An 11,190-nucleotide genomic window follows, 5' to 3' on the forward strand; every position below is an offset into this window, starting at 1 on the left:
TCTCCTTCCTTCCTTGTTGTCTCTGGATAGGTTCAGCTCAATACGGGTATTCTCATGCTAAAAAGCCAGAAAAGTCAAGATGTGAATTAGGAGGACTCCTATAGGTTTTCTGATCTGACAGAGCCTACTAGACTTAAAAAAATTATTTAAAAAGATCATTTGAGGGACTTCCCTGGTAGTCCAGTGGCTGGGACTCTGTGCTCCCATTGCAGGGGCCTGGATTCTATCCTTGGTCAGGGAGCTAGATCCCATATGCTGCAACTAGGCGGGTGGCAACTAAGACCCAGTGCAGTCAAATAAATAAATAATTAATATTTTTAAGATAAATAAAAATCTTTCAAATGCAGAAGGGACTGGGCCATACACCTTAGCTGAAGGATTCAGTTGCCTTTTGTTTGGAATTGAGAATATGTCCGTTTGGCTTAAAAGCAAAAGCTATGGCTCTTCTAAAATCTTCTTTAAGCTTCCAAAATCCAGTTTAGTAGCCTTAGTGAGCAGTTTGTGTAGCTGTGCTCCTTTTTTAACCTCAGGCATGTAGCTCCCTTTAGGAAGAAGATTACAGGAGGTAGATGAGGGTGTTCAGGAAAGAGAGTAACTGGAAATGATGAAATAGTGAAAAATATTCTGAGCTTCCTTTTTCTAGTTTCTATAGGAACCATTGACCAAATTTAAAAGTCCTTCAGCTGGCAGTCTTTGTTGGACAGATCTCAAAAAGAAAGCAGAAGCATAGTAGCCTGCCCATCTTGCTGTCTTCATATTCTGTGATTCTAAAGGAGGAGGAGGATTCCAAACTTCATAGCTCTGGGAACTTTGGGACTTCCAAAAGGAGGTTTGGATAAAAGTGGATGTATGAAACAAGGCACAATTACTAAAGGGTAATAACTTTTTTTAAAGCTTAAAAAGTCCATTTATTAGGTTACAAATAGTATGAAGAGTAATGACTTTTAAGGAATTTATTTGTGCATAGTTCTTTCTGATGTATCAAGTGCTCATCCACGCATTGACACATTTGTTCCTTGCGGTGGCCCTGGGAGTTAGGATGTATAAACAGTGCAGAGAGGAGGAATCACTTGCTTAAAATGGCAGAATGGACCTATAAGGAGTTTTCATCCATGATCTTCCAACTCCTACATGATGCTCTCCAAATACTATTGTAACGTTCTCATCAAATTGAGCCTTTGTAGAAAGAAGATCTTCACCAAAAATATGAATTTGTTTGAAATTTGGAATTCAACATATAGGGACAGTACAAATTCACATAAACCCTAAAATGAAAATCATTATCTTTATTATTTAGTTAGTTTTCAGCTGTGCTGGGTCTTCATGGCTGCTCGCAGGCTTTCTCTAGTTGTAACAAGTGGGGGCTACTCTCTAATTGCAGTGTGGGTTTCTAATTGCAATGACTTCTCTTGTTGCAGAGCACCAGCTCCAGAGCTCAGGCTCAGTTACAGCGCACGGGCTTAGTTGCCCTGCAGCATGTGGAATCTTCCTCGACCAGGGATGGAACCCATGACCCCTGCATAGGCAGGCGAATTCTTAACCACTGGACAACCAGGGAAGTCCAGAAACCATCATCTTTGAAAATTTGAAAATAAGTCAAAAAGCTTATTGAGCCTGTGCATGTGTGCTTAATCACTTCCAACTCTTTGTGACCCCATGGACTGTAGCCTGCCAGGCTTCTCTGTCCATGGGGATTCTCCAACTAAGAATACTGGAGTGGGTTGCCATGCCCTCATCCAGGGGGTCTTCCTGACCCAGGAATCGAAGCTGTGTCTCTGATTCTTTAACACTAGTGCCACCTGGAAAACCCTTATTGAGCCTGAGGTCTGAGAATAAAGGTCAGTGCTCGGTCTTCAGTGAGGACCCAGGAGCCCTCCTGGACAGCAGTCCTGTTGTATGGAGTCTATAGCCTTGTAGCATAGGACCAGGTGGGAAGAGGTCACTTATCACCATGGCAGAGTGGTAAAGAAATGGCTTTGATTTCTGCTTCTGCTTTACTGACTGTGTCTCCTGAACATGTTCCAATTCCTCAAATGTAAGTAGGGTGATAGCAGTGGGTAACTGATACTGTTATGAAGAATTTGTGAGATAGTCTTTGAAAGGCTCAGCCCAGTTCCTGGCCAACAAATGAAAGTTGCTGCATGCAGTTGGATTTTTTATTTTAAAGTCCGCAGAACATAGACCCTGGAATGGAAGGCCCGGGTTAGAATCTAAGCCACATACCTCCCCCCACCCCACCCCTACCAGCTGTGAGAACTGGCCAAGTTAGTTAGACCGCCTCTGTGTTGGTTTCCTCATCTGTAAGATGGGAATAGTAGTACCACCTACCTCATTAGGTTACTGTAAGGGAAAATGTATACTACACAGAAAATATACAAAGTTAAATAAACGTTTGCTAATAGTATGTCTAACGTCTTTTCACAAAACCTCCCTAGCTTGGGTCCAGTTGATTTCTGTTTGACTAAACTTGCTTGTCATAACAGGGACACTTTCTGGAAATAGGATGAGAATTTTAGAAATGGGAGAAGGGAGTTTTTCCATTGTTGGAAAATGTTGCATTCCAGGGAACCCATTTACATGCACTGCACATTCCTAGATACAAAGGGAAGCAGAGCTTTCTACTCTTTCCTTAGATTTTCAGGCCCTGCCTGAAGTAGTGGTGAGTGAGCTAAGATCACATTACAGTCTCCCCACTCCATGTGTACACCAGCTTTGTTTAGGCAGGTCTGGATCAGTTCAGTGTGTTGTATATTGCTTTAAGTTGGGCTGATCTCTTAAACTTTCTGGCTACTTGAGCCAGAAAGCCACAACTTTCTAGTAAAGTCCCAGAGAATGAAACATGGGATGGTGAATCCTTGTATTCACCACACAGAGAAAACTACTGTAAAATTGGCATATATCTTTCTCGATGTTTTTCTGAGTGGGGGTATGCAAATATAGATATTGAATTTTATGAATACCTTTTAGTCGTATATTTAGGTATCTTCTTTGCCAACAAATATACAATTTGTATTATTTTTACCTGTGCTAAATAGCATTCAGTGTAATTGTACTCTCATTTATATTAAACCAGTTCTCAGTTGATATTAGCTTGTTTCTAAGTTTTCAGGAAGTCTGATTTTGACAATTGCCCTTACAGGAGGTTCCTGTGACTTAGATCCTAATTCAGAGATGGAAGTACCAGGCTCATCTTCCACCATCTCTGAGGAGCAGCCTCGGAAGCAAGAGGGACTGAGCGACACTAGAACAGACTCAGTCAAGCAGAGTCTCATCTCATCTGAGGAATGGCTTCAACTGCATGGGCTTAAGAGCAACAAATTGACCTTGAAACAGATTTTATCACAGATTGGATTCCCACATTGTGAAGGTATTAATACAAAGCAGCACTGACTGGAAAACCCAAACAGCGTGCTGCCCTTTAGCCTTTGAGGAGGCGGCATCAGTTCTGAAGTCCCCTCAAAACACAGGTCTCTGAGTTGGTTTATTTTTTTATTTGACTGTGCCAGGCCTTATTAATAGTCACAGCATGCAGGATCTTTGAGTTGCAGCATGCAGGATCTAACTCCCTGACCAGGGATCGAACCTGGGCCCCCTGCATTGGGATCACAGAGTTTTAGCCCCTGGACCACCAGGGATGTTCCTCTGAGTTTGTTTTGATCTCACATCCTTATGGGTAAAAAAGGTTTGCACATGGACCCCCAATATATGTATATTATATAGATGTACAATCTTTAATCCACCTATTAAATATTAGTAATACTTAATTTCATTCTTTCTTCTTTAAAGATGAAATAAAACCTAAATATAAGTTATACCCCTCACACCCTGCAGATGTCTTCCTCCCACCCTGGCATGTGCAAACCCCTTTTGGAGGCTATGGATTAGGGTAATAATTATAATTCAGTCATTAACATTAGCAAAATAACAGTTCTTCATATTTTGTCAAGGATTTTTCCATTTAAGATCATGAGGGGTGTTACTCTGTAATTCTCTTTTAATGTCCTTATTAGGTTTTGGTATCAGGATTATGTTGGCCTCATAAAATGATTTGGAAGTGTTGCCCTCTCCTCTGTGTTCTGATGGTGTTTGTATATGATTGGTACTAGTTCATCTTCAAATGTTTGATAGAACTCACTGGTAAAACTTATCTGAGCCTGGAGTTTGTAAGAAAAGTTTGATAAGAAATTCAATTTCTGTAATAGACATAAAACTATTCAAATTTTGTTTCATCATGTCACTTAGGATTTCAAAGTCTTCCTGGAGAATTGCCACTTTTATAATTACATAATGTCCTCTCTACCCTTAGTCATGTTCTTTGCTCTGTAGTTTACTTTTTTTACGTTAATACAATCAACCCTGCTGTTTTTATTAATATTTACATGACATCTTTTTTGTCCTTTTACTTTAACTTATATATCAGTATATTTGAAGCAAATTTCTTAGACACATTATTTAATCAGTTTTTAAATCCTCTTTGCTAATCTCTTTTAACTGTTGTCTCTATACCATTTGTATTTAGTATAATTATTTGTATGTTAGAGTTTGCTATTTTGTTTTGTTTTCTTTTTTTATCTGTTTTCCATTTGTTTCTTTTTCTTGCCTAGCTCTGGGTTTCTTAAACACTGTTCAGAATTAAAAAAAAATTATCTGTAATATTTTTGAGTGTATCTCTTCGTGCAGCTCTTTTAGTGGTTGTGCTAGGTATTACATTATAAATATGTAACATATCAAAGTCTCCTGGTATCAGCATTTTACCAGTTTGGATAAAGAATGGACACTATTTCCCTTTATGTCCCTTTAATCTCCTCATTTTTAATATGCTTTATTTTTTCATACATTGAGAATCACATTAGGCTGTACTTTAGTTTTTTATTCAACCGTCAAGCAATTTAGAAAATTCAAGAAGAGTCTGCTTATTTACACATATTTATATGTGTCAATACTTACTGTGTTCTTCCTTCCTGATGTTTCAGAGTTCTTTCTTTTATCATCTCCTTCCTGTTTGTAGAACTTTATTTATTCTATAAGAATAGTTCTGCTGGGAACTTTTATTTTTTTTAGTTTCTTCGTCTGACAGTATGTTTATTTCTCCTTCATTCTTGAAGAGTAATTTCACCAGATATAAGATTTGGTGTTGACAGTTCTTTTCTTTTAGCACTTAAGAGAGACAGTATGGGTACTTCCCTGGCAGTCCAGTGGTTAAGACTCTGCGCTTCCACCGCAGTGGGCACAGGTTTGATCTCTGGTTGGGGAACTAAGATCCCACGGACTGAGAGGCACAGCCAAAACAAAGAAACAAAGAAGCTGCTTCCTTTTGGCCTCCATGATTTCTTTGGCTGTGCTGGGTCTTTGTCATTGCCCAGGCTTTTATCTAGTTGTGGAGAGCAGGGGGCCACTCTAGTCGTGATGTACAGGCTTCTCGTTGCTTTGGCTTAGGGCGTGCCGTCTTCAGTGGTTGCAGCCCCCAGGCTCTAGAGTGCAGGCTCAGTAGTTGTGACCCATAGGCTTAGTTGCTCCAAGGCATGTGGGATCTTCGCGGATTAAGGATCAAACCCAGGCCTCCTGTGTTGGCAGGTGGATTCTTTATCACTGAGCCACCAGGGAAGCCCCCTCCGTGATTTCTGATGAGAAAACCACTGTCATTAGAGTTGTTGTTATTTTGTTTTGTCATTAGAATGTCACCCAGTCATGTCTGTCTTTTGCCATCCCATGGATCGAGATTTTCTAGGCAAGAATACTAGAGGGGATTGCCATTTCTTTTCTCCAGGGGATCTTCCTGACCCAGGGATTGAACCCATGTCTTCTGCATTGGCAGGAGGATTCTTTGCCACCGAACCACCAGGGAATGAAAATGTTTTTACCCTGATGCTTCTTTATTCATTACATTTCCTCTATACATGTTCATATCATGTACTCATTTTTAATCTCTTATACTTAGAATATATGCATTTTATATCCATTGACATTTGTTGTATTGGAAGTTAAAACTAAAACCTTTAAAAATATTTGTTCATTTAAAAGTCACAAACCTGTTATATGTTAGCATAACACTTTTAAGAAAAATAAGTAAATTTTTTAAAATAAAAATGCTAGTAGGAAGAGTGGCACAGTTTTACATTTTTGCAAATCTCTTTCATGTTTATCCCAATAGGAAACAGCTAGTTCAGGTATGGCTGATTCATTTTGCAGTACAGTGGAAACTAACACAACATTGTGAAGCAATTATACTCCAATAAAAATTAATTTTTAAAAACACAGCTATATTCTTATATCTACTTAAAAAAATTATTTTTGATCATACTATGTGGCATGTGGGATCCTAGTTCCCCAGTCAGGGATCAAACCTGTGCTGCCTGCAGTGGAAATGCATAGTCTTAACCACTGGACTGCCAGGGAAGTCCCTCTCTTATCTGTTTTTTCAGAAATAACAGCTTTATTGAGATGTAATTCACATTCTATACCATTAACCAATTTAAAATATATGATTCAATATTCTTTAGTATATTCACAGAAATGTGCAACTATTATCACAGTCAACTTAAAGAAAATTTTCATCACCTCAGAAATAAACCTTGTACTTCTTAGCTATACACCCTGCCCATAAGGCCCCAGGCCAAAGTAATCTACTTTCTATCTCTCTAGATTTGCTTGTTCTGCACATTTCATACAAATAGAGTCATATAATATGAGATGTTTTTTGGCTGATTGTTGTTTAGTTGCTAAGTTGTGTCCCACTCTTTTGCAACCCCATGGACTGCAGCCCACCAGGCTCCTCTGTCCATGGGATTTCCCAGGCAAGAATACTGGAGTGGGGTGCCATTGCCTTCTCCAGGGGATCGTCCTGACCCATGGATCGAACCCGAGTCTCCTATGTTGCCAGGCGGGTCCTTTACCACTGAGCCACCAGTTTCTGTTGTTGTTCAGTTGCTAAGTCGTGTCTGACTCTTTGCGAGCCCATAAACTGCAGCATGCCAGGCTCCCCTGTCCTTACTGTCTCCGGGAGTCTGCTCATATTCATGTCCATTGAGTTGGTGATGCTATCCCACCATCTCATCCTCTGCCAAGAAGCCTCTTTGTGACTGATATCTTTCATTTAACATGATGTTTTTAAGATCCATCTATTAGTATGTTGTAGCATATACCAGAGGGAGAAGGCAATGGCACCCCACTCCAGTACTCTTGCCTGGAAAATCCCATGGATGGAGGAGCCTGGTAGGCGGCAGTCCATGGGGTCGCTAAGAGTCAGACTTGACTGAACGACTTCACTTTCACTTTTCACTTTCATGCACTGGAGAAGGAAATAGCAACCCACTCTAGTGTTCTTGCCTGGAGAATCCCAGGGACGGGGGAGCCTGGTGGGCTGCCGTCTCTGGGGTCGCACAGAGTCAGACACGACTGAATCGACTTAGCAGCAGCAGCATATACCAGAACTCTATTTGTTTTATGGTCAATTACTGTCAGGAGATGAATTGTATGGATATTGCACGGTTTGTTTATCCACTTATCATTTGATGGGTGTAGATCTGATTCTTATCCTAGCAAGCAGTTAACTTGGTCGGACTCAAACTTCAAAGTGTCTCCCCTGTTAAATAAATGCAGAATTCACCAATTTCCTTCTTTCAAGAATTAATGCCACTCCAGTTTCTGCCTGTTCTTGATTGCTCTCTAGTGCCTTCAGGTAGCTTTTTAAATATTTTGTCGGGAGGTTTTTTGTTTTTTCCTGTGTAAGAGTTAGCAATAAAACCTACTTCACCATTATTGAATGAGGAATTCACAATGCCTTTTATTTTAATTGGCTATACAGCTGATGGAGGCTTACATAAATTAATCTCCTTCAGTTCTCAAAAACACAGCCCTCTCTCCTGACTCCAGATGAATGCCTGAGGTAAAGAGAGAATGCTGCTGGTGATGTGAAGTTGCTCTATAAATGTCAGTCACGATGTTGAAATCTTGGAAATGAAGGTTTTAGAGTTTGAGAGATTTATTGAATGAGAATATTGCTGACAGAATTCAAGTACCCATTCTTTGCTCTTTCCTATTATGGACATTGAACTTCAAGACTTGTAAATTTTATCATTGCTGGTGATTTGGGACCAAGCCTAGTCTATAAAACGTAGCCTTACCCTTCCTGCTTTCCTAGAAAGACAGAGGAAAGGAAGTGTTGGATCCAAGAGCATCACCACTCTCTTCACCACTTTTGGGACTTAATAATTTATAATAATAAGAAAATAATCATCACAATAAAAACAGTTCCTGAAGCCTTACCTCATCTCTGCCTTGCCAAGTCATAACCAGTCCATGAAACTTTCTTTTAGTTGTGTGAGGGAATGACTATGTTTCAGGAAGCATTGTATTCCCATTCTGGAAACACTGTGTCAGCACATAGTGGGTGTTCAGTGAGGGTTTACGGGGTGGATGTTGAACAGCTGAGCTTATGCTCTGAGAAGAAAGTGGTTTTGACATTCTGTATGAGTATTCTGACTCTTGCTTCATCTCATTTATTCACAACCCCCTACTTGAGGGAACAGTAGATAATATCTAAGTTTAATATTTAAAATTGTTATTCATTTAATTTACTTTCTGGCTGTGCTGGAGCTTCGTTGCTGCACGTGGTCTTTCTCTAGTTGTGGCGAGTGGGGGCTGCTCTCTAGCTGCGGTGTGTAGACTTCTCATTGAGTGGCTTTTGTTGCGGGACATGGGCTCTAGGGCGTGTGGGCTCAACAGTTGTGGTGCATGGGCTTAGTTGCTGCGTGGCATGTGGGATCCTCCAGGAGCAGGGATGGAACCCGTGTCCCCTGCATTGGCAGGCAGATTCTTAACCATTGAACCGCCAGAGAAGCCCCTAGGTTTTATTTTTAAAATTTTGAAAACTAAGTCCAAGTCCCAAATAAAAGATTTCTGGAATTAAACATAATTTCTGTGTCATCTTTTTGACCTCTGCCTTAATCGTTCTGGGCAAAAGACCCAGCAGACCAAGAAATAAACACTGTTCGTCCTTCCCATTCATTCATACATTTGGTGTTATAGCAGTCACATTTATCATAGTGCCTGGAAATACTTCATTGTCTAGAACAGAATTATAAGCATCACCGATATAATTTGATGTCAGAGATAAGCATTTGGAAATAAAAATAAGTGTTGATATTGTACCATTTTGACTGCTTTTCTTTATACACATGCAGATTATGTGATGTCTCTGGGGAGACTTGTGGCTTCCCGGTATGCAGACGGCCTGTTTCCACGGATCTACACGACGGAAGACGGCAGAGTGTACAATGTAAGTTGGAGTTCCCTCGATGGGCAGGTCCAGGGACACACTGCTGAGGTTGACACAGAGAGGCAGCCAAGCCAGGGCCTTGTCAGTGCTGGAGGATTTCTTCTGACAGTGTAGAGGGTGGTGAAAGTCACAGCCCAGGAACTTGACCCATTAGAGGTGAGTGCAGAAAGCACCTGACCAGAGGTGAAGACGTTTGCATATCAACACTTTGTTTTACCTGGAAAATAAAGGGGAAAAAAAAAGTATGACGGGAGTCATCTGAAAGGCAAGAGCAGGCTGCTGTTACCTGACTGGTGGTGTAAAATAAAGGACCACTGGTGCAGGTAGTAGTGAACATCGAGAGAGTGGCACCTTGCACTGGAGCCCGTCATTCCCAGCAATTCAGCATGTGATTCCTGCACCCGCCCCATGTCAGGCCCTGTGCACACCCCAGCCACCACAGGGAGCTCCAGAGACACACGTCCCATCGTGTTGCTTCATGGATACTTGTTCATGTCACTGTACATCCATGTAGAGTCCACTTGGACCGTTATTTCTTAGTATTTAAAAAATACACATTACTCTCATACTTAGCCTGTTCCTAAACAATAATAGTGTTTAGTAGGGCTTCCCAGGTACCACTAGTGGTAAAGAACCCGCCTGCCAATGCAGGAGACATCAGAGAGGGAGTTCAGCTCCTGGGTTGGGAAGATCCCCTGGAGAAGGCAATGGCAACCCACTCCAGTATTCTTGCCTGGAGAATCCCATGGTCAGACGAGGCTGGCAGGCTGCAGTCCATGGGGTTGCAAAGAGTTAGACACAACTGAAGTGATTTACTGCTGCTACTGCTGCTAAGTCATTTCAGTTGTGTCCAACTCTGTGTGACCCCATAGATGGCAGCCCACCAGGCTCCCCAGTCTCTGGGATTCTCCAGGCAAGAACAGTGGAGTGGGTTGCCATTTCCTTCTCCAGTGCGTGAAAGTGAAAAGTGAAAGTGAAGTCGCTCAGTCGTGTCCAACTCTTAGCGACCCCATGGACTGGCAGCCCACCAGGCTCCTCCGTCTATGGGATTTTCCAGGCAAGAGTGCTGGAGTGGGGTGCCATTGCCTTCACACACACAAACAATAATATCCATGGAATTTTGAATTTGGTGTACAAAATGTATTTTTTTTGGTCTGAATCACCTTAAAAATCAATGCAGAAATACCGAATACGTCTGTCTTTGCCATTCAATTCCACCTTTATGGCCCTTGTGACACGGTCCCACCCTGGTTTCCATGCTGTGGTAGTGACTTGTAGTAAGTGCTGGGAAGTCTGGCGAGGGGGTTGGGAATGCTGCTTTAGGGAGCCATGGAAAGCGGCAGGAAGTGATGCTTGTGCTTCAGGAATAAGCTTGAGACAGTTGGGGGCTGAAAATGAAAGGAGCTGAAGGCAGAGTGCTGAGCATGAGCCAAGGCATGAAGACATAGAATTACAAGGTGTGTTCAGGAGACACACCTTCCTTAAGGTGTTGCGAGGATTGTTGAAAGGTTTTTTTTTTTAAATACCATATCTTTTAAAAATTGATTCTTCACAGAATAGGACACCACCTTTTCTCATTCCTTTTGTATATCTCCTGCCCCCTGCCAACACCCTGGAAGGCCTTGCGTGGTTGTTCTGACCGTGTGAATGATGCTTTATTTGTGTGTCACCGGTGGTTCTGGGTGATCAAGTGATCTAGGTACAGGGGAGCTCGGCCTGAGAGACAAGAGGTCACAGGACAAAGGCCATGAGCACGAGGATGGGCACTGGGATGGCACCCCTTAGGGGAAGCCAGGCAGATATGCTGGCATGTTTGGAAGCATTGTCAGAAATGTTTTTGGCATGTTGTAGTTAGGCAGATGTTTCAGTGAAATTTTTTTTTTCAGTCTGGCTTTGCTGATCTCGCTTTTCTT

At 41.6% G+C, this 11,190-nt stretch overlaps 1 protein-coding gene across 4 annotated transcripts in view; it reads left to right on the forward strand.

The window, feature by feature from the left end:
* VWA3B (von Willebrand factor A domain containing 3B) overlaps window positions 1–11,190 on the forward strand; it is a 200,621-nt gene that overhangs the window by 33,005 nt on the left and 156,426 nt on the right. For all 4 annotated transcript variants that reach the window (XM_010829610.1, XM_010829609.1, XM_010829611.1 and 1 more), the window contains exons 2-3: window positions 3,140–3,367; window positions 9,183–9,277. In XM_010829610.1, the coding sequence (XP_010827912.1) occupies window positions 3,172–3,367; window positions 9,183–9,277 (291 nt within the window). In that variant the 5' untranslated portion in view covers window positions 3,140–3,171. The remainder of the gene's footprint in view (window positions 1–3,139; window positions 3,368–9,182; window positions 9,278–11,190) is intronic.

This window comes from Bison bison, unplaced genomic scaffold, assembly GCF_000754665.1.
Source record: "Bison bison bison isolate TAMUID 2011002044 unplaced genomic scaffold, Bison_UMD1.0 scf7180017864508, whole genome shotgun sequence".
In the NCBI taxonomy this organism is placed as follows: Eukaryota; Metazoa; Chordata; class Mammalia; order Artiodactyla; family Bovidae; genus Bison; species Bison bison.